This window comes from Pituophis catenifer, unplaced genomic scaffold (genome assembly GCF_029215685.1).
Source record: "Pituophis catenifer annectens isolate HBS135680 unplaced genomic scaffold, rPitCat1.0.hap2 SCAF_3, whole genome shotgun sequence".
NCBI classification, from domain to species: Eukaryota; Metazoa; Chordata; class Lepidosauria; order Squamata; family Colubridae; genus Pituophis; species Pituophis catenifer.
The window spans coordinates 153,380,907-153,405,418 of NW_027256883.1; the positions used below are offsets into that span (position 1 = coordinate 153,380,907).

The window sequence follows — 24,512 nt, forward strand, 5'->3', positions numbered from 1 at the left end:
ATGTCCAAAGATTACCAGGAGGGAAACTAAACTTGAAGAAGAGGTTATACTAGTTTTGAGTAAAACTAGTTTTCCAGGTGTGCACCATTCTCTGAAACTTGAAGTACCCACCGGGCTAGATTCTCACTGTACATTGAAAGATGCCTGGCTAGTTTGTGGTTCAATGTTTTGTGCCAATGCAGCCAGACTGCCAGGAATATATGCATTCTCAGTAAAACAGCATAATGGCTTCATTTACACCTATTGAGATGGGGAAGCTGTGTTGCTTAATCCAAACTTCTGTGATGGCCAATTTAAAATTAAGTGGAATTGAAACTTGGAAACGTGGAATTTTATCACTTCAGTTTCTTTTAGCACATTCCTGAACATGCTTTTAGCACATTCCTGAGCATGCCAATTTTGGAGTCCTGTTGTATTCTATCAAACCTATTTATGATATTTATATTTACAGCCTAAACCAGTTGACATTTTTTCAAGTTCAGATTAAATTCACCAAAGGGAATAAATAAGGATTAAAAAAAATCAATAAACATGTTGGGGCACAGACCAGTAGAGGCAGACATTGTCACTATATCATTTGCTTTTTAAAATTCTAATTAAAATGGTTCTACTCAGCTATTTTTATTTCTCTTCAGTGAGTCTATGAAATAGAATATCATTTTGAAGATAGATGATAAAAATTAAATGACCATACCTAGTTTGAATTTCAGAAGACATATCACTAAGAACTTTTCCAAAATCTTGTGCCCATTCTATCCAAATTCTTGGAGCCAGATCATAATTGTGTGTATGTAATAGTATATATATATATAAAAGCTTAATTATTCCTGGGATTCGTTCAGTCACATGGGTTTTTAGAAATATAGCTAGTAAAGATAGACTATTGCATAGAGATTGAAATCAAAATGAAAGAAATGAGATATTTTATATTATGTAGTTAGGTTTTTTTCCTTCTTAAGAGTTTTTTTATCCCAGAAATATGGGATACATAGGATGTTTATGAATGGAAGGATCATCTGGACCTATGTTTGAGGCAGGGCAAATTATACAATTAAAGTCTTGCTGGGAAGCATTCTTTTTTTTTTATGTCATTTATAAAAAAAATCAGGATAGGAGCCATAATTCACATATAAACCTATTTCAGAAGCTAGATTTCTTTTATTCTGAGAGGCTTTCTCCCAAATAATTGAAGTTGAAGACTGTAGCCTTAAGATACAATTTTATGCAAATGTTCTAAGAGTCTTTCATTGAACTTAAAACTTATTTCTGAAAATCATATACATTAAATCACATAATTAGCTTCTCATAGAAAACTTTTGTCATTTCTCTTGTAACCAGATTAGCTCCCACAATGATATAGTGTTAGCCATCCTGCAGCGTCCTCACACCTCTACTAGGTGAGGCACATTGTAATGCACTTGTTTGGAAGTAAGCCTCAGCCAAACCATGGTTTGTTGACATCTATTTTAGAGTGGACTTTGTGTTGCTATTTTCATCTTATTTCATTAAGCATCAACACATACATTATTGAGTTTTTAATCATGGAATGTTTTATGTAAAAAAAATTTAATATACCACACAAGAATGTAATTTACACCAGACTTTACATAAAATGTTGGGTGAGATTTTGTATGGCATTGCCTTCCACATAAAGCTCACAGCACAAATACTGACAAGGTATTTATGAGAAAGAACAAAGCTATTAACTGTCATAAATAAGGTGATTAGATGTACAACCCCATAAATTGAGCAAATTTCCCCCAGCAATTCTTGTGGTAGAAAATTTTAGTTTCTCTACTCTTTTTTCAAATTTACACTTAGTTACAAGTGTAGCAACATAATATATTCTTTTTTTTTTTGTAATTATAATTCAATCTTTCCCTTCTGACATTTCTTCCTCCATGGATATTTTCATCAAAGTATATTACAGAACAAAAAAACCAAAACCGTGGTTTGAAACTCAGAAGTTTCTGCTAAAGAGCTTATATGAAATATTAGTAAAAACGGAAGAATCCATGAGTTTAAAGGGTCCACAGAAGAACAAACATCCCTGGTCACCTTACTCATAATCTGTTGGGTTCTAATGTGTGAATATATGACAGCGTTTTGAGCTGTATAGTGCTGACATTACAAGCACAAACAGTTTTTTTTCAAATACTGAATCAGTGGATAGTTCTATTGAAACACAACTATTTTGAAGGGATGAAGCAAGCAGAAACAATTTTCTGATGAACTCACACAGTCTACAGGTTTAATTTCGAATGTGCATTTGAATGGCACAATTTCCACTTTTCCACAACCAGAGGTGATACTAGTAGATATTACCAGTTAGGATTTTTTCCAAAATCCTCTTGACAACTCCTTAATGTCAAAGGCTGTTAAAGATAACATGTACTAGCCCTGCTTCCATACCAGCTGACAAAAAATTAATGGTGATCACTTTTATCAACATTATTCCAACCAGGGACATTTCAGTAAGGGATGATGAGAGGATAATTTGCACACCTATTCCCTGTTACATGTTTTCATTCAATCTGGCTCATTTTCAATTCGTTTTTTTAATAAGGAGGTGGCCGCCCATGTCGCAAAATATGTTTTTCTAAGCTATCTAAGATAGAGACAGCAATTCGTTGAACATCTGCATCAGTCTGGCTGTTTTCCTTGATGTTAAACAAATGATGCAATCCACCTTCTTCAATTAACATACTGCAGTACCTGGCAGCTGAAATGACAAAAAGAGAAAATTCAATAAAATCAAGAGGCTAGAATTTCACTGTCTGTTTCTAGCAACAGACATATAACGTTTACATATTTAAATTCTGGTTAAACTGCCTATAGATTTAGCAAAATTATTTTGTGTAGTGTAATTGTCACAAGGCATCCTCAATTCTTTGCTATACTATTTGCTTCTTGAAATGATGGACATAAGATTACATGGTATATACACATAAGTACTTCTACACCCCAAGACTTTAAAGCAGGGGTGTCAAACTGGATTTCTTTGAGTGCTGGATTAGCACTGTATTTCTCCACGGGCCGGGCAGTGAAGGAGAGACAGGACGGATGCCTCCTGCAGCACCCTGCCAGCCAAAACGGCGTATGGGGAGCACATGCAACCCCCCATGCCCCCTTTTCGGCCTGGGCGGCTTCCTGCCACCCAAAACAGCCCGTGCCCTGTTTTGGTCAGCAGGGTGCTGCAGGAAGCCATTCAGGCTGAAAGCGATGCGAGGGGCTGCACATGGCCCCGTGCCCCATTTTGCCTGCCAGAGGCACCGCAGGCCAGTCCTTTGCTATTTCCAGACTGGTCCTGCTGGCGAGATTTAAGCACCCCACAGGCCAAATCCGGCCCATGGGCTTTGAGTTTGACACCCTGCTTTAAAAGATATTGAAGGAATATATCCAGAAAAGAGCAAAGCCAGGAGGCTCAGCCAATTATTTTACCTATCATGTGTTGCACATGCATCATAGCATCATTTAAAAAGGCATTTAAAAAAAGGCAATGGAGACAGGAGAGAGATTGACATTGGGGCCAAGCAAATTTTATATTGGTTTCTTTTTACTCAAAAATGGATGGAGAGCACTTTAATTAAGTAAGAGGAAGAGGATAACAAGTATCTTGTTACATTTGTTAGACATAGACTGACTTATCAGTTGAACAAAGACCAAGCTAGATCTGTTTGCAAGTTCAAAATGCCACCCACTGCATCATCATCAGCTGCTAAAATCGAAAACATTTACAATTTACCTACTCGCATAGCTTGCCTTTTAACTGACAGAATTGCTACAAGATTATTTCCATTCCCCATTTCCCCAAAAAAATATTTCAAATCTGTATTGCTAGATATCACAAGAATTATCTAGTGCCTACTAATTACTCTTATGTTGAAAGAATTGTTTAATATAAAGAAGCTTTTTTTTTTGTCAATACATACGATTTTTGCTGCAAACATGCTGCATAGCCCATACAGCCCAGAGCTGCACCCCAGGAGTCATGAAGCAACCAAGCAAGGGGAAAAAAGGGTTGAAAGACCTATTCATGAAGAGAAAAAGGAAAAGTCCAACATTCTGAGATTTTAATTGTGAGTACAGCATTTATACACACACACATTTTTTCGTCCTTTCAAGTCACTCTTGATTCTGGGATACTGCATGGTCAAGTCCATGCTGCTCCATTACATCATTTTCTGAAGTGATTTGTCATTGCTTTCTTCCTAGAGCTGGTAGGATACATCTGAAATACTAGTATAAAAGGATGTATCATGGCAATACAGCTCCTCATTACTGGAATACAAGCAATTCCTAACAGGAAACCATGACATTCGACAAACCCTACAAATTTTCTGTCTACTAGAATGTGTGGGGAAGAAGGTAAAAGCTATTTAAATTTTTCATAATTGGGAGAGGTTTGGATAGAAAGTGATAATTAGACAATAGAAGCACAACACCCAGAAGTAGCGCTCCGATCGTATAACATTTACTTAGTCATTCATAACAAATCTGCCCCCATCTGAAGATTTCAACCTGTTTTAGCACTGGAGTCGAATAGACTAATTCTAAACCTGCATGAAAATACATCTTTTGCATCAGTTTTAATTCGAAAACTACTTCAGTTTTCTTCCTTAGCAGCAGTACTACTGGCTTCAGATTTAAAATGAAGGATAAATCAATGTTAAGTCCACTGAACACATTAGAATATGGCAGATCAACAAAGCAATCCAACACATGTATACTAAGAATATCCCGCTGAATTCAATGGATTTATTCATTAATAGGTATGCGGGATTATAACCTAAAATGTCTTTCAATTGTATCTTGGAAAATCAGAAACATGATTTTGTCACGATAGGCAGACTATACATACTTCTGGAAAAAATAGTCTTATGTGCAACAAACTAACTATTAATACTAACTTGTATTAATATTTTTTGAAGAGTTTATTTCAAATCCATAGTTACCTGTATGCCACCATTTCACATTCTGGTGTAGGCCAATTCAAAATGGCAGAATGCTATAAAACAAAGAAAGAAATGTTATTGCAAAGGTTTACAAAGTAACTCAGAGAAAAGGAGGAAATATTTTTCAGTCACATCTATACCAGTTCATCAAGGAGTGAGGCTCTCTGGTTGCGACTTAATGTCCAGGCTTGTTCTCCTCGGGATATTAAATGAGCAATAATCCCAGCTGCAAAGTAACTGACTTCCACCTCAACACTGTGCAACAACTTGCTGATGTGGTCTATGAAGTCTTCCCACATTAGCTCAGAATGGAGTTCTTTAACCTCTGCAATATTGTTCTAAGTAAAAAAAAAAAAGAAGAAATTTTAGTACAAATGGTCCTAACTAATTAAGATGCTTTTCCAGATGTTTCTGAAAAATTACTACTGCAGACATGGCTTTTCATTTTCTGTCCTACTTTCTAGAACAGTTTTCTCAACATATAACTCATTAGACTGGGTATGCTGACTGAATTCCAATCTACTGTATTGCATTTTGAGGACAATGGGTTGGAGAAGACTGTCCTCAAAGCTGCCCTGATATTGATGGAAATAGGATGTTAGTCTAGATTAATCTATTTATTGAGTCAAAGTTGTGTTCTAATGCTAACCCTTAAACTGAAATAAACAGAGATTGTGAAGGAACAGGGTTGGTCTGACTGGGCCAAAAGTTAATAGAATGGAATTAAAAATAATGTATTCCAAGTACAGTAGTGAAGAATGTTAGAGGGAGCAGGAAAAAAGATAATAGTGAAAACAAACATTGCCGACATCTAGGTTAAAAAATACTATTATTTTCATCTTACCAAAAGACCAAGAACCTTCTGTTGGATAGAAGACTCTGAAGGAAAAGACTGTAAATTAAAAGAATAGACAACCATTAGTAAGTAATAATATTTTGCTAATATTGGATAACAAGCAGATTACATTCTCAGAGAAGTCTACAAAATTAAATAATTATTTTGGCAGTACAGGATCAACTTTCAGTCACTGCTATCCAAAGCAGGATGATTGAGTCAGAGGAAGTATACGAAAGGACTTTTTAATTCTTTCAACAAGAGACAAGGCACATTGTTTTGTGAGCTGACCTGAGAGAAGAGTCAAGATTTCTATGGACAATCTTAGTTATAGGTAGTCCTTGACTTACAACAGTTTATTTAGTGACCATTTGAAGTTACAACAGCAATGAAAAAAGTGACTATAATGACAATTTTTCACTCTTATGACCATTGCAGCATCCCCATGGTCACATGTTCAAAATTCAGATGCTTGGCAATTGACTCATATTTATGATGGTTGCATGTTCTGGAGTCACATCAGAGGTAGGTTTCAGCAGGTTCCGACCAGTTCTGGAGAACCGGTAGCGGAAATTTTGAGTAGTTTGGAGAACCGGTAGTAAAAATTCTGACTGGCCCCGCCCCCATCTATTCTCTGCCTCCCAAATCACAGCTGATCGGGAGGAAATGGAGATTTTGCAGTAACCTTCCCCTGGATTGGGGAGGGGATGGAGATTTTACAATATCCTTCCCCTGCCATACCCACCAAGCCACGCCCACCAAGCCACACTCACAGAACCGGTAGTAAAAAAATTTGAAACCCACCACTGAGTCACATGATCATATTTTGCAACCTTCTGACAAGCAAAGTCAATGGGGAAGCCAGATTCGCTTAACAACCCTGTTACTAATTCAACAACTGCAGTGATTCACTTAACAATTATACCAAGAAAGGTAGTAAAATGGGACAAAATTCACTTAACAACTGTCTCGCTTAGCAACAGAAATTTTGGGCTCAATTGTGGTCCTATGCCAAGGACTACCTGTAATTGGTTTGAGGACTGCTGCTTGTGAAAATAAGAAGCCTATCACAAGTATACAGCATGACTTCAAAATTACAAAGCTCATTATCTCTATTAGGAAACTGAAGTAAACAGATACAATAATATGTATCTGACGGATGTTGACATATATCTTTCAGTTCCCACCTCCAAAACTTTCATGAAGAGTTCCAGCCCTTGATTTTCAATAAAGTGCCGACACGTGGTTGGAGACTCATCAGTGAGATTCCAAAGTGCACTCAGCGTAAACTTAAGTGTAGTGTCCACTACGTTCTGATTTGTTTTTTGCTTCACAATTTGAAGAAGTTGCTGGGGGGGGGAGGAATAAAGCAATTGATATTGTTAAGTCACTCTTTTCAAATCTCAGATACTTAATGGCATAACAGTCACAATGAGAACATTTCTTTAAACCTACTACTGTCATAGTCTAAAAATAGTGTTTTTAAAACTTGGCAAATTTAAATCATGTGGACTTAACCGATGCTGGGCAATTCTTAGAGTCAGATTTGAAAAATACTGGCATAAAAAAGAAAGGTTCCTTTTGTCCTAAAATTAAATCACTCTCAACTTTATACATAATTAGGCAAGGTGTATTACATACACATATAATACAAACATCGCTAAAGTATATTTTATTGCAATTTGGCCAGAAAATTTGCTTATTTATTTAAAATGAATAAAATAAAGATCTCCAACCAAAGGACCATTACTAACCACTTTTTATCCATTCTATTATCACAGTGAGTTTAATTTTTTTTGTGAAAGATCATTGTTTCCGTATGAAGTATGCGAGTGATGTACACCTGTGATGCACTATAGTACTTAGGATGGCCGTGTAAGAGCATGTGATCAAAAAAAAAAAAATCAAATAATTTCTTTCCTCTCTTGAATTTGAAAGTAACAGGGCACATTAATGCTTCAATATTTGCGGGAAAGGAGGCACAATAGTTGTGTATGCCAAAGTAGCAAGATTTTTTGTAAAAAAACAAACCGTTCAAGGAGAGGAACATTGAACATTTCCACTTAACACTATTACAGACAGAGACTTGAGTTCACACATTATTGAGGCAAAACATGATTTGAAAGGCACAGTGGCTGGGTTTATTTATGTATAGAATGCATAAGCTGTATAAATAATTTATAACAGTTTGTATAACATCCCATCCCAAATCAAATAAACCACATTCTTTTATTATGTCAACTCAGTTAATATTAGCATTTCAGTCATTTCAAATCGTTCTAATTGCTTACCCTGACAATGAAGAGCTCTGCCCCAAGCTGAGCTGTTTGTTCTGTTGAAAGCTTTAAGTAACAAACAAAGAAAGAAAGAAAGAAAACAAACACAGAGAAATGTCAGATTGCTGTTGGTAAGACTTGGAAATTAAGGCTAAAATGGTGAAGCACCAAAATCTCACACCTTTGCAGCAAGAATGGAAATAATAGCCACTGCCATCCTCTGCATGTTTTGATCTTCATGATTACATAGCCATTGCATGACAAGTTTAGCTGCTTCAAACCTGGGGGAAAAAAACCATAGGCAGAAAATCTTGACAATGGGCAAATAAAAACTCCAGCTACCATATTTCAGCCCAAAGGAATATAGCAATGTACAACAGAACTATAATAAAACCTTCAGCTGGCGTCAGCTATTTAAAGAGAGCAAAACAATTTCTACTTCTTGACAGAGTTTAAGAATGATTGGCCACTTTGGGCCAGTAATATGTCTTTCTGTCTGTCCATTTTTTATTTTCAAGATCTAGATTTTAGTACTAGGCAGAGACTGCTATAGATGCCAATTCATCATTGGCTGATGGTTCCAGGATGAACTTTTTCTATCCTGCAACACAACATGCACTCATGCACATACTAAGAGCATAGTTTATAAAAGAGGTTGCATTAGTTCCAAGCAATAGCAAACTGCAGTCACTGAAGCATAGCCAAGAGGCTATTCAATGTCTATAACTATTAGAGAACATAAGCAGCCCCTTCTGGTTTCCAAGTCTTTTTTCACCAATGTTCATAGGTTCCTTTGCAAATTATCAGAGCATTTATTTACCTGTTATTAGGACTATGGTTAGCATCTTGAGTTGCTTGAATATGCAACATTTAAAAATGATAAATGAATAAATTACTGTCTTAATATATGCTTAGAAAAATGTTGGCATTTCAGATAAGTGGGTGGGTGGGTGAATGAATGGATAGATGGACAGATAGACAGAAAATCCTTCTATCCATTAGCTATGAATAAGGAGAATTATTTAAAATTATTCAGTAGTGAGATAGAGTGATCAACTGCATTTAGACAGCAATCTTAAAATTCCTTTTCCTTGTCTTCATAATTTGAAAAATAAAAACAAACCTGTTAAATGGAACATCCTGAAGTATCCTATCGCTGCACAATGATAAAAGACAGTTCTTTTGCAGCTGTAAGATGGAAAAAAACACAGCAAAAATATTTCATATCTAGGACAGGATTTTATTTCTCCCAAATGAATCTTGTAACATATTGATAATTTGCCATTTCTTCTAATGAGTTCATATTATCATTTATGAACATAGTTATTTTGAAATAAAATTGAACAAAAATGATAAAAATGTGCATATGTATTCATAAATATGAATCTCTTATTTGTATTTTCTACACCAGCATTTAGGATGCTTATAAATATCCATCTGTAGCAACATATATTGTGATATCTACAAATAAGATAGAGGGTAAAAGTGTGTTTCAAGAAACAAAGCATTAAAATATGCTTAACAAAAGGAAAAGAGACTATTAGGTTTCCTTTATAGGGTAAATTGAATTCATTGTAGAGTTAAAAAATTGAGCCCAATCTAGGTTCTTTATGTAAGATACACTAAACTTAATCTACCTGCAGCTACTGCAGTCTCTTCTAAGTAATCACCATAAGAATGATCTTGACAATCCCAATTTCTAATTTTCATTGCCTACAATTTGCCACCTCATTTGACTCTGGACAAAGGGTAGTTCAAATGATACCTTAATAGCCCTTTTATTTCTACAAACCATACAGTTCATAAAAGGTAAAGGTTTCCCTCGCACATATGTGCTAGTTGTTCCCGACTCTAGGGGGCGGTGCTCATCTCCGTTACAAAGCCGAAGAGCCAGCGCTGTCCAAAGATGTCTCTGTGGTCATGTGGCCAGCATGACTAAACGCCAAAGGAGCACGGAACGCTGTTACCTTCCCACCAAAGATGGTCCCGATTTTTCTACTTGCATTTTTTACGTGCTTTCGAACTGCTAGGTTGGCAGAAGTTGAGACAAGTAACAGGAGCTCACCCCGTTACGTGGTACTAGGGATTCCAAACTTCTGACCTTTCGATCGACAAGCTCAGCGTCTTAGCCACTGAGCCACCGCTCATAGGACTCATAGGACTGGCCAAAGTTTAGGGTTTGGATGAAAGTTAACTTTGTGGTTAATATTAAAGAGAAGTTTCTGACTTATTAATGATAATCATTATTCATCATGGATTAATGGTTTATCCATGATGAAGAATAAAAAGAGAATATCTGAATTCAGAGGAACAGGAGATAGTTAAGCATTACAACAGAAAAGAATGTACAAGATGTAGGTGAAAGTTCTACTTCAAAGTTCTCTTAAAGCCTTCTATGACCAGAATTATTAAAAATTGGCAGGCCAGCCTCATGCCATTTTGGGACAGGACATAAATGAAAACTAATGGTAGCCCTATGTAAATTTAAACACAGATTTTAAAAAAAAACACATCAAAAATGCCTACCCGTTTTCCTATGGGTCCGATAGACTTACAAAACTGATCAAGGGTAAAAGAGACTCAGACTTTTATGGTAGTTGGAGTATGTGGTATGATTGAAACGATGGGAGAGAGATTATAATTATAGATGATGGTATATTTATGGTAATCAATAAGTATTGGAAAGGTAAATTTGTATACAAGAATCTGTAAATATTTTCTATTTTTACTCTCTGATTATTGGTGTATATATATATATATATATGGATATTTTGGCAATGTTACACCATGATAGAAAAATTATTATACATTTGTTTTTGATTTTTTTTTAACTATAACAAAATGCTCTAATAAAATTTATTAAAATTTTTTAAAAAAAATAAAAATGTGAAGTGAGTTTCCAAGTCACCAAAAAGTTGTCTACTTCTGGTGTGGTGCATACTTCGTAACATTTAGAGTAATTGCCACTGAATGCTAATTTGTAAAATGTTTCTGTTTTATGATACATGCAATGTCAACAGTAGAACGGCAAATCCATCAGTCATGAGGGAGTCCTTGCTGCTCTCTGAGCTTGGTTGTTTTCTTGCAGAAGTTTCATTGTCCAAACTAGGTAACATCATCACTCATGAAGTTACCTAATTTGGGTAATGAAATGTCCGCAAGAAACCAGTCAAGCCCAGAGAGCACCAAGGATCCCTCATTTCAATCCTGAGCTATCAATATTCTCCTCTATTGTTTCTTCAGTCATGAACCAATATTGGATATATTCATAATATATTACACTGAAGCTCAACTTTTCTAAAAAGACAATATTCACTTTCACAATACTCCTGTTATAAAATACAAGCATTTAAAAAAACGTTTTAACACCTATCCACACATAATCAAAATTAACAGTATATATGAAGCACTTTGTGTATCTAGTCGAAGAATTCATCTCAAAGGATTTTTTTAAAAAAACAATACACTGATTCTGCATTTGAAATGCTATGTCCATTACCTCAAAAAAAATATTAAAAGTGGAAAGGCTTACTTGTTGGTGGTTGGGGAAATGCTCCATGGCTTTAAGGAGTAAGTGGGTAACATCTGCTAGGAGCCTAACTGGCATGCCTGCAGCTAAATCTTGTTTTGTCAGGTTAAACACACAGGCACTTGCTGCTAATTGCACAGGCAAATTCAGAGGATGATTTCTCATGCCAACAACTACAAGCTGTAAGGAAGGATCAAGAGAGGAAATTGTGAGCTGGCTTGCTTATCATCTACAATGAAAACAGCTACCATATCCAAAGCAGAATTAGTTTAGTATTTCTAAAGTTCTTTAAATTAGCTGGCAGGTATCTTACACTCCAATTCACAGATCTACCTTGATTATTTCCAACTTTTTCTTTTCATGACTAGAGGCAACTTGTCAAAAGGCCTGGCCCTTTGCACTCCTCCATGTTGTTTCCTTCCATTTTAATATTAAATAAAGTGGGCCGAAAAAGAGACCTAGATCTCTGGCCTGGGGCAAACTTATGAAATAAAACTTTGAACAGTCTCACACAAATTTGTGCGAAAAACGAAAACCTCTCTGAAGCTGCGTATACTGCTATTTATTTTACAATATAAATAATATGGACTATGTCAATTTTATTGATTTTGTTTAGCAATTAAACTGAACCATTGGAGGAGAGATAAAAAAACTGAGCAGCTCACTCCTATTTTTTGAAGGGAAAGCTCTTTCTCCTACATTTTCCTTTCAGGAAAATGCTTACTTCTTACCTTGCTACTTTGCTGCTGTGTTGTACCAATCCATAATTACAGGCCCTAATTCTATTCACCGTTTTGGCCACTTCACAACATGGAAAGCTAATCAATTTAACTGGATATCATTTCATTTGACAATTACTGAACGAATAAGATTCCTACTCCACAAATACAGATATGCGCTCTACAATGTTTTCTGGATGCAGGCAACGCCTCCTACTTCTTCTATGCTAAATTTAGCATAACTTATGTAAACATGACGACCACAGCTTCTGAATTTAAAATGCTTCTCTTTTCTCTCACCGCTCCAAATCTGCCAGTGTACACATATTCCATGATCTCTGTTTTGCTAAAGTCCATCACATTTTGTAATTCCATTAGAGAGATGTCCTATCAGTTTAGATAGTTTTACCTTCAGAATTTCTGGTTTGGTATTTTCCATAAAGTGCGTAAGGCTAAACAGATGAAACAGTGCCTCCCTCACAAAAAATGCCCGCTCGCTGTAACGCCGCAGAGCTTCCGAAATCTGAGTTTCATTTGCTTCTCCAGAAACCTTCAAAATATACAACACACAACATTATCTGTTTGCAATTAGAAAAAAAAAATACAGGTAACAGAAATATTTTCAAATGATCTATTTTTATTTCACTACAAGAGAAAAGGCTGGAAGTTATGTATGCTGCTGAAAAATTATATACATTTAACTTACTTTTTCTGAATTATTCTTATAAATGCTAAACTTCTGCCAAGCTGACAGAATTTTCCCAAAATATATTAGGTTTTTCAGATATTCTCCTCTAATATTGTTCATAAATAATTAAACTTTGAACTATTTTCAACTATAATCAATTTTTTTCAAGCAATATTCAAGTGTTTATATTATTTTTGTATTTATTTTCTTTTTTAAAAAAATTATTTATTTATTTTCCATGCCAGTTTTATCCTCATCTAGTTAATGAGAAATATCGATGACGCTGTCTATAAACTGGACAAACGGTGTATTGGCAAGTCTGCTTTCCAACATGCTGCAGATTCTAGACCAGTAGACAATTCTAGTATGCAGAATACATTACAAATGCAGATGCCAAACAACAGATTCACTGAATATCCCAAAATAATTAGTACTTTTCTATCAGATCAAGCATCCTCAAAGTTAACCTGTTTCAGACTTTTAAAAGTTCTTTAACTGATGCTTTAATTCTATAATAAATTGCTTTTCTAAGAAGTGGTCTGTACATATTTCAGTAAAGAAATATACATTTGTGTATATGTGTATCTTTATATATACATATAGAAACAGATCTACATACAATTACAGCAATGTATTTACATCAAAAGTCTTGTAAGGTCAGTGGAGTTTATTTCTGAACAGATGTGTAGAGTTGGCCTATCTGCTACATTTAGGAATGATCTCATGACTTGGTTCACACACTGCATTTGTCTGCAATTAGCTTACCATGTGTGAATTCAACAATTGTGATTTGAAAACCAGATGTAATATAGCTTGGTGTGCTAACCTAGCCCACACAGGCATTGTTTAGAAAGAACTGTGAAAGTGCTGAAACACAAGTATAAATTATTTTAAAAGATTTTTAAAAGATTCAACAACTCCAGGAATGGCATTACTGTTTAAGCAACCTATATTGAATAGGTAACTGCTTTTTATGCAGTTTGAAACTTAAATACGGTAAACAAGTGCCAAACTTTTTCTTCTTAGTTAATTGCATTTGATTAATGTAATCAAATGAGGGAGAGAGGGAGGGAGAGAGAAATGCTGCAAAGATCACTGATTGAATCACTGTCTCATTCAAATAAACTTTTCTTATACACATAAATTATTATGTACTTGTTCTGACCCAGCTCCCCAAAAGCAACAAACCTTTGAAGTTAACTCAAAAGATTCCTTTATTAGGAGCGCAAGTAGCCCGGCAAAAAGTTTCTCTCTCACTGGAGGTTAACAAGTCCGGCCAGCCAGGAGATGAATAGTTGTCTGCCACATCTATTCATCTCCCCCCACCTTTTATCCCCAGAGCTAGGTGGGGCTTCGCTACCAGCGGTAACTCTTCCTTCCCAAGGATTGGCCCATGGATTTCCACTGCTCTCCTCTCCTCTCCTCTGCCTTCTGCGCATCCGTGTGTCAGGCACTGGACCCAGCTGTTCCTCCTCCTCCTCATCAGCCACCTCCAGACTTTCCTTGTTGACTTTTCATTCTGAGGGCTGACAGATGACCCAGGCTCTCTCTCTGCCTGCTCCATTCCCTCTTCCCCCTTGGAGCTCTCAGGTTACCTTGATGCTGACCCTGACACCCACCTCCTCCTCCTCTGATTTGGCTGCTGGAGGCCACAACAGTACTTATATACACATGATTTGTTGTCAGGTACAGAAGTTTGGTCATGAGAGCACACACCAGTTGGAAAATTCACTTTTATAACTGTTTATTACGGTCATATTTACGAATGTTTGCTAACCAAAACAGCCACAAACAGTGGTTGTACATCCCTAAAATATAGAATTTGTCATTTAATGAAGGACTTTTAATTCTACTAAGAAATAACTTTCTGCTCCTGGTATTAAGTATTGGATTCAAGAATATGAATCTGTTATCTATTTTGAAAAGTCCTTATGCTCAAAAAGTGAGAAGGGGAAGCAATACATTTCCATATGAACTAGATTTAATAAAAATGGGTATTATACGCATCATCTTTTTTACTTGTTTCTATTCTTTCTTTTCTTTCCTTTTTTTGCTATGTTTAGTTTATTTGATCATTACAACATATGTAATGGATCACTGGACAGCCACTACTGAATTTTCTTCTGCTAATGTTGTAGTTGTAGTTATTTGATTTCGCTATTGTAAAAAAAAACAAAAAACACCCCATAGAATTATTAGTTTAGAGGGGAATATTATTAGAGTTAAGAGAGTGGTTTTTGAAGTATCAATAAGTATCTACGATTGCCATTATCACAGTACACCCCCATGTCCTCTCTTACCCCAAACAATCAGAATTGGCCCATTTCATCAATAACCAAGGTTTGATTGCTTTCATTAAATAATTCAGATCTGCAATAACTACTGTAACAAACAGGTGCCTACCTTCAAATTCCCTTCTCCCGTGAGAAATAATGAATAGCCAGCATCAGTAGCGAGAAGCCCAACAAACTGCATTAAGGGTCGTTGTTTTACAAATGTTTCCACAGCTTCATCAGTGACATGCTTCCTCCCCGAGATGTCCAAAGATACCAGATTAGGCAAAATGTCTTTCTGTTCTAACAAACGAAGTGCAATATCAGATGTGAACTGCTTATCATCTGAAATATCAAGGTGATTCAGGAATTTTAACTCTCGTATTACATCCAAAATCTGAGTGGTTGTCATTTTCAAGCATTTCAGGTGGTGCATGGTAAGTGATTTGAGGCGATCCTTACAGGCGAGGGTTGCGGTTATGTCAGTGACTGAGGTGTTGGAGATATCCAGGCTTTCTAGTCTTGGAAGCGAAGCCACGTCAGCCAGATCTTCATTGTAAAAGAGAACATTGGTGATGCTCAAAGCACGAAGGCCAGTCAGCTGACTGAAGCACCTTTCATAGGGATCTTCCAGTGAAAGAGTTAATGAGTTCAGCACAAGGCATTGAAGATTTTGCTGAATCCATTTATTGCTGCCAAGTCCACTGATGATATCTGTGATTGTGATGTCTGCGTTCACACCAGTAGCATCAAGCTCCACCAGCTTGTGGTGGCAGAATGCTTTCCAAAAAGCTACCGCGGAAATTTTTGCTTTACGGATGCAGGCTCTTTTCAAACGCATCTGATTGCCTCGAAAAATCCCAACTGTTGCATCATTAAGCAGTCCTAAAGGGAAGGAAGAATACCAGATATTAGCCAGCTATCACAACTCAGAGAATTTCCACTTCAGGCCCAGATTACAAGGAGAAAGCAAGTTCGAAAAGGAGAAAGTAGGAATCAATTGCACTCCTTACTCTCAAACATCCTCTTTCTCCCAGCTTTTTTTTTTTTTTTTTGGTCTTGTAAGTTGATTTTAACCAACTGATTTAATTGGACGGCTATACCATTTTATTCTTTCCTCTTCTGTCCGGCACTATTTCTGAAGCACTTCTATACTAGGTTTTTTTTTTTATTGTATCGCTTCCATTCTCCAATAGCACAAAAACTGCCGTGCCTCAAATACTATTAAATGCTGTACTGTAATTTAGAATGGTTGATGAAAGAGAATGTTCTGATTCTGTTCTATTTGCTTGGTGCAGAATACCATTTAATTCTTAACGCCATCAATTTTGCATCACTTCAGCTAAAAATAACTAGGCCAAAGCAAGTGGGAGTTCATAATCAAATGCAGAGAAATTCAAGCCCCGTTTAAATAACTAAGATGGCTCACTTTATGCTTGAATGGAATCCCCAATTACCAGATCTGGATGGTTTATTTTACCGTGGAATGCCATTGTCCGCAGCAATCGGTCAGCCACTTCTTGTGGAAATATTCCAGGCTCTTGCAAACATAATGTCCCATCGTGCCTTTCCGTACAAAACTTCTCAAGGTCAGAGGTTAGGTAGTTTAAGCAGATGTCAAGCAGAGAGTACGGTGAAGCCTCTTCCTGCAGAAAGAAGTCCAATGTCTAAGATTTGAAATTCAAAAAGGCAGCATTTATCACTGTTTAACTGACAAAACGGGGAGGGAGAACTGTACCTGCAATTCTCATCACCATTAAAAATAAAACCTGGAGGGTAGAAGTTGGTACCAGAGGCCGTTTTGTGCCAGTGGTGAGAATCTGTACTGTAATAAGTATCCTACTGCATAAGTATGTAGCTGTCTGAAATCATGTAATTACAAATCATTGACTTAAAGGTAATTTATTTTCAAAGTAAAATTATAGACCTAAAAGGAAAGAGAGCATGAAATAATTTTTCTGATGGTATCACTTACTCTGATCTCTATTTTGTGGAGTCAAACAAGTGTCAAAGCCTGAATATACCTGTACTCAAAATTGATATAGTATCTACTAGTTTACTTTTAGTTTCAGATCTCAAAGTATACATATGGAACAAGAGGGGAAACTAGACTTAGCGCAACATTGGTGTGCATGGGTGTTTGTGTACACGTGTCCCATTTTACAAAGGACTACTTTCTGGTTGAAAACTGTCTATTCCAAATCCATTTTAAAGAAAAAGAACCCTAAGGAAGCATAGCAAACAATGACCTGTGATGGAGAAGGTTCATTCCCTGAGCTTGTGGGTTGGTTTCTAAGTATTTAGTTACCAGGCTAGGTAACATCTTCAGCAGAGTTTAGGGGATGTCAATGTCAGTGTTCTTCTGTTTATAAGGGCTTCATGTGGTCAGTAGATCATGTGATGTCACATCAGGTGAGGGTCTCCTCAGATCAGGATCTTGTGATGGGTGTGGGTGTGTCAAGTGAGGGTCTTGTAGTGGGTCTTGTGATGGGTCAGGTGAAAGTCACCAGTGAGAGTCCTGTGATGGGGTTTTGTGACCCCTAAACTCTGCTGAAGATGTTACCTAGCCTGGTAATGAAATACTCCGAAACCAACCCACAAGCTCGGAAAATGAACCTTCACTCTCATCCTACACCCGAGCTACAGATATTCACCATTATTGCAAACAATGACCTGTATCAGCTAATTAAAAAAATACAGAAGTTCTTTAATTATTGGCTTGATTCGCTCATGATACTAAGCTTTGATGTTATACATTGTGATACGTTAAATAAACCACAGTGGCTGGATTCCACACTCAATGGCTAAATGCATGCAATCCTGCTAAGACAAAACCCTTTAAACTCTGTTATTCTGGTATTCTGTTAAAAACAAGCATATCAGATTATGGTTTAATGCAGAAATGTAAACCAGCCATTATCTCCTTTGACAGGTCCCTCCTTTCTATTTAAATTACAGTAATTATCTCAAAACTGTATCTCCACATATAAATTATCCATATTTGATGATACTCTGGCCTCTTTTTGGTGATACAGTTTCTCCTTTTTGACATATGTTACACTATTTAAATCCAGTTTTGCTCCCCAAGAATTGTAGTTTCTCTGTATTAGGTAATTTATTTCCTATAAGCTCACCCACCATTCACTAACAGATTCATGTTGTAGTACACATACAGACACAAAAATGCTTGATATCTAGAGGGAGAAGAGCTCATTAAATTTCAATTTTTTCAAGTAGGTAAGCTAACTTATGACTAATTAATATAGGTATTATTGTATCATATAAAAAATTAGAGAATCAACAAATGAATAAACAATGTCTAGCTAATTTTAACAACTCTGGCCATTACTTAAGAATGGCACCTAAAATGATGTTTAAGCATACAAACTAATGCAAATATACCCTTTTCTTATTAAGTAAAATCCTGAATCATCAAGCAAGAGTAATATGTTCAACAAAACTGGCTGAACAGCATTACTACTCTTATGTTTTTAAGGTGGATTTGACAGATCATTTTTCAAGTCTGTATTTCTTGTATTACACAGTAGGAAGTTGATTTCAGTGTCAGATTGTGGATTTGGGAAGAGTCCTATAATTTTATTCCGCATGCTGAAGAAACATGTTAGAATGGACATAAAGGACACTGAACAATAACTGTTTTGGGGTTATCCTTGTCTCTTCTGCACTGGTTCATGTTGTTATGGTAACATATTGCAAAACATGTACAGTTCATAATTTATAATAACCAAGTATTCATGAACTAAAACACATAGACTTCTTATTCAAATTATCCAGGTATTTTCCCTTTGTTTTCTTCCTATATCTACATACAAGTCTGTCATTTTCTATAATTTAGTTTTCAGTAGCTTACAGGGTAACACAAATATTGTGACTCATACCCAATGCAGACAAAAGCAAGCAAGCTGTACACTCCTACCGAAAAATTTAAAAATAGCTGTACCAATTATTTTTTAACTAAAAAATTGAATTCCAAGCCAATGTACCAGTGTGGCTCAAGACTAGCATTTCTCTTTTATTTCAGCTTGAAATTTTATATAAGATTTTGCCTCATTTATCTGCCTCATGCAAGCTTGTCTTAAAATTCAAATGAGCTAAAATAAAATGCATCCAGGCTTCGCAAAAAGCATAAAGAACTGCATATGCAACACCCAGTTCATTCTCTCAATTATACATATATAATTGAATTTGACACATCTAATTCTTAAGACTTAAGACTAATCATTCTTCCAAAAAATACTATTAAGCAGAAACTAGAGAATAAAATATGGAAAAGGGGAGGATGCAGTTCTTATTACTATCCTGCTAATTGTACAGTAATGGCTTACTTTGAATTATTGTTACTATCATTGTAAAGCACACAGATGGCATTAAAACAGCTTGCAATCTGGAGACCATACATATAGACCAAACAGCTATGCAGCAGTAACATATGTGAACCCCCACTATCAGTATTTTTCCTAGATAAAATATAAATAAAGTCAACAAAATGGATTAAAAGTTATTGTCAGAGTGAATCAAGAGAAAAAAGTTTCGCTCCCTTAACATCTTACTCATAACATTTACTCATTACTTACTCATAAGAGTGTTTTCTACTTCAAAAATCCAACAAAAACTAGGTCATTAATAATTGTCTGTGTGAAAAGGTATTCTTGGCCCATTTCTTACATATAGCTTGGAAATGAACTAGGAATATTCCTTTTTCAGAAAATTTAAATGGGAAAATCAGACATTTAGTGCTTGTCCTATAGTGGAATCTCATGTAGAAAATGTAAAGCACAGAACAAATATATGTTGCTATAATACAGTAAAGAGACCTTGTTGGTCTAAGACAGTGATAGCTAATTTTTTTGCCTCGTACTCCCCCCGCACAGTGGGCCTGGTAGGCTGATTTTTTTGCCCTCCCCAGGCTCCAGAAGCTTTCTTGGAGCCTGGGGAGGACGAAAACGGCCTTCCCCACCCTCCCGGAGGTCCTCCAGAGGCCGGAAACAGCCCGTTTGTCGACTTCCGGTGGGACCGGAAAGCCCATTTTTCGCTCTCCCCAGGCTCCAGAGCCTTTCTAGGAGCCTGGGGAGGATGAAAATGGCCTTCCCCACCGTCCCGAAGGCCCTCTGGAAGTGGGAAATTATCTGTTTCCCAACTTCCTGTGGGCCCAGAAGGCCCAAAAATAAGCTGGCTGGCGTGCGCTTGTGCGCTGGAGCTGAACTAGGGCAATGTTCGCATGCCCACCAATATGGCTCCGTGTGCCACCTGTGGCACCTGTGCACCTAAGACAAAGTGGAAGTTAAAAAACTTCTTCCCTCCCTCTGGCATCTACCAGATATGCTGGAATTACATTCAGCGTTGTTCTTCTACCCAACTGAATAGAACCAGGCAGGAAAAGCTGTCTTGGAATGATAAATGTACTTTCACAAAAGCTCTGAGAACAAATCTTTGGAAATGTTCAATGTGAAGTGTTTGCCTCACTATTTGCTATGCAATATCAATGGACAGCAACTAATGATATATTTTTATAGGCAGAACATGTAAAACGTGGGCAAGAGAAAATATTCTTCATGTCTCAAAACCAGGACCAGGGTTTAATACTGACTGCAGGAGATTTAGAACAAACAAAAATGGATAAATAAAAATAAAATCACATAACAGATAATTAGGTTATTGACACAAGTGATGGCTACTAATTTAAATGGCTTAAAATGGGATTTGATTAGTTCATGGAGAACAAGTTGATCAAGTACTATTAATCTTGAAGATTTGTGTTACTCCTAGACTGGTGGGAACAATAAGATATATTATATCTTATAAGTAAGAGATATATCCAATGGGAGAGATGTATGTCTCCATCTTCCATTGTTCCCTGACTGGCCTCTACCAAAAGCTAGACTAAAATAGGTATATATTGGACTGATGTCTATACATAAACCCAAATGGTTGTTTTTATGTGTTCATTTCTCTATTTCAACCCTTTCTTTCACTACGTTTTCTATTCCTTTCAGAATCTCCAATATATTAGATAATAAATTGCATGGATTTTCTCTTAACCCTATCTAAAGTCTTTTGTATCATTTTATCTACTAATTGCCGTCAAGACTCTTGAATAAGGTTTTGTGTTTTTCTAGAAATTCCTCAGATATCTCTTCTTCTAGCCTTCTCTTAATTTGCTGAGATTTTAACTTAGCATTAATTACTCCTATGTCTTTTTAAATACATCTTTCTTTCCTATGTCTATTTTTAACATTGTAAGCCTATTTATTACATACTGCAGAGTGTATTTTTAAATATTTAGGAAGGCAATTATAAACAACCTTTTAAGGTTATAAACCTCAGCAGATAATCAATATATTCATCCTAGAACACAATGGATACTCTCTTTTTTTGGATAAGGTTATTCCAGAATCAATTTGATATTTATGGGTCATGTGAATAAAATCACTTGCATTCCATAATGCCATAATACTGCAGCTTTTTTTTTAAACACTAAAAATCACACTGGAAGAACTATTCTACAGGTAAACATATACCAGAAAATTAATCCAGCTTTTATACTAAAACATGTGTGCTGAACATTCTTGTTTTCTCACACCAAAACTACATTCTGATTTCTATTGTTCATTGTTGTTTTTCAGGGGTATGGCAGATGTGTAAAAGCTTACAAGACATTCTTAAAGTAAATGCAGGCATTTTGCTGTACTTTTATGAATGCTCAGCTTGTAGTGCTCAAAGCCTAACTCAAACTACCATTCACATCAAACACCAGATATATAATGGATGGATTAGACTGAAAAATCATCATAACTTGGCCAAACCTAACCAAAGGAGGACAGTGTTCTTATAAGTTTAGGAGTTACAGAAAAAGAGATATCTCATCAAATATTACAGAGTTTTCCCTATTCCTTATATCTAATAAAATTGAAATTATATAGTAGGTTATACTGTATGCAACTTACTGGTTTATATGAGTTTCACACAAAAGGTTTCCCTACAGCTGCAAACCTTGGATTTTCTATATTGCATGAACCATTTTTGCCTTTCCATCTATTCTACGGCTCTGTCCATCTCTCTCATATACACACAAGTAAGGCTGACAATTATTTTCTTACTGCATAGGGATTCCTATTACCTAAAACTATACTGTATCAATTTCTGCCACACTTTACAAAAACTAGCCATCCTACCTAACTAAATGTTATAAACAATCTAGAATACTACTCGTTATAATTTAACAACCTGTTCTCTTTATATGCCTTCCGGGAAGAAAACCATTTTGATCAGTATGAATGAAATTCTCTAAAATTTTCTTTAGTCTGTCTGCCATAATTGTCATAAAGATTTTATAATCCGAATTTAGTAGGGATATCGGTCTATAATTTTTAATATAAGCCAAATCGGAATTTTCCTTGGGAATCAATGTGATTGTTGCTTCTTTCCACGATTCAGGTATCTTAACTTCATTAAGTACATCATTATACACCTGTATATGTAATGTACAGTACATATATACATTATATTAAGTGGGCTTAATAATTCCTGATTTTTATAAATTTCTGAAAGTAGACCAACAAGCTGTTCTCATAGTCACAGTGAAAAAAGAACGCATGTCTTTTCCCTTGTGTTTCAACGCAAGACTATATGAGAAATTCAGATTCCAATTCCCATTAGCATTTGTAAATAGAATTATGTAGTAATGGAAGGGAGCTGTCTGCCGGCCCAAACAGAGCTCAAGGATAGGTTCCCCTGACTTGAGCATGAGATACATTTTACTCAGAGCTAAGTTCTCTGGGCTGCAAAAATCCAAACAACCACTAGATGACACAGTGGGATGTGTTTGGCCATCCAGAATTTTGGGATATATAGGCAGATGTACACTTTGCCATGATGGAATCCAATAGCTGCTGCACATTCCAATCGCTTCTAAAAGCCACCATCACAAATTTCTACCACGATTCTCATTCCACTGGATCCGTAGTTAAGGGCATCGGGCAGGGAGGGGGTCAGGTACCACAAGACCCCCTTACCCCCCCCCCATTTGTTTACCCTATTAGGCCGAGTAAAGCTTAGCAAAATCCCTTTCCCCAACACCCAGAGACATACATCTTCGCCCGTTTGCTGGAGACCAATAAGGCAAGATCCGCATTAGTGACAGATCGGGAGGGACAAAATAGGAAGCAGTTAAGCCAAGACTCCAAAATCCGAAACTAAAAGAGGGGTACTCCCTGCGGGGCTTTCCCATTTGTCTCACACCCCCCCACCCGCCACCACCATGTGGCTCTTTCTACGCTTTCTCTCTGTGTCCCTTTCTGGCAGCCGCGGCAATTCCTCTCCAACCCCCCCCCCCTTCCACCCACTCACCATTTCTGCGCCAGGGACCCCTCAGCCGCGTCCTCCTCGCCTCCTGTTTGTGCTATTGTGGGGCGGGCCCCGACCACCGTGGAGAAGCGAGCCGGGGCCCCCCCAGCTTAACTGTCACCCTCGACCTGGAAGTGAATTTGGCTCAGCCGAGCCGGCATTAAATCCACACACGCAGACACACACAAGCTCTCGGGGAAGCTGGCTGCTGCTTGCCCTTAAAGGAGACGCGCTAAGTGAAGCTGGAGCAGGGTTTTTTTAAAAAAAATTATTTCTCCCCCCCTCCCGCCCCCCAAAAAACCCACGAAAGTGCTCCGAAGTAAGTCACCCCCGAATTCCCTGGGCTTTTTCGTCTCGCAAGTTGGGGGAGTGTAAAATCGCAGGCGGAATGATTGACAGTCGCCCTCCTCCAGTTCAACGCTGGAATTTATGATGTCATTCGTGGAGAAGAAGAGTGTCCCGGCATTTGTGCAGAGTGCTTTCCTTCCTACTGCATCACCGCAGTAGGAGAATCCCGAATCGAAAATGTATCCGGAATCGCGCACTCCATTTATTTGTCTCCATTTATTTAGGTCGCTTCTTTTTTTTTTTTTTCATCAAACAGGTAGCTTGTGAATGCATTTTGAAATACATAGAATACTAAACTGCAGCAAACATGGAAATGTAGCTATGGTCAGGGGCCTGGTTAAACTTAAAAGATTAAAAAAAACACACCACAATAGAATCCTGGAAGCATTTCCAGGTAATAAAAATATTGGTGTCTGCTTGATCTTTTGGGGAGAAATACCATGCAGATAGTTGCTATCACTAAGCAGAGCCACTTGTACATTTAAAAATCCAAACATTCTTCCAGCAAGCTCTGCCCCTGGTGAA

The 24,512-nt window shown here is 36.8% G+C and overlaps 1 protein-coding gene across 3 annotated transcripts; it reads right to left on the reverse strand.

Annotated features, from left to right (window-relative positions):
* Nucleotides 1-1,524: 1,524 nt before the first annotated feature.
* On the reverse strand, nt 1,525-24,033 carry LOC139315228 (protein zyg-11 homolog B). Of its 3 annotated transcripts, XM_070941332.1 has the most exons (14): nt 23,643-24,033; nt 16,756-16,921; nt 15,406-16,160; nt 12,724-12,864; nt 11,599-11,775; nt 9,190-9,254; nt 8,248-8,347; nt 8,082-8,132; nt 6,978-7,139; nt 5,800-5,847; nt 5,096-5,293; nt 4,956-5,008; nt 3,933-4,030; nt 1,525-2,722 (listed from the first exon to the last, which is right to left on the reverse strand). In XM_070941332.1, exons 1-14 carry the CDS (start codon nt 23,643-23,645, stop codon nt 2,559-2,561), a joined length of 2,181 nt encoding a protein of 726 aa, XP_070797433.1. In that variant the 5' UTR covers nt 23,646-24,033; the 3' UTR covers nt 1,525-2,558. The 3 variants fall into 3 exon arrangements, with proteins under 3 accessions (XP_070797433.1, XP_070797434.1, XP_070797435.1); XM_070941333.1 differs by lacking the exon at nt 23,643-24,033 and having other exon boundaries at nt 16,733-16,818; XM_070941334.1 differs by lacking the exon at nt 23,643-24,033 and having other exon boundaries at nt 16,705-16,818.
* Nucleotides 24,034-24,512: the final 479 nt, after the last annotated feature.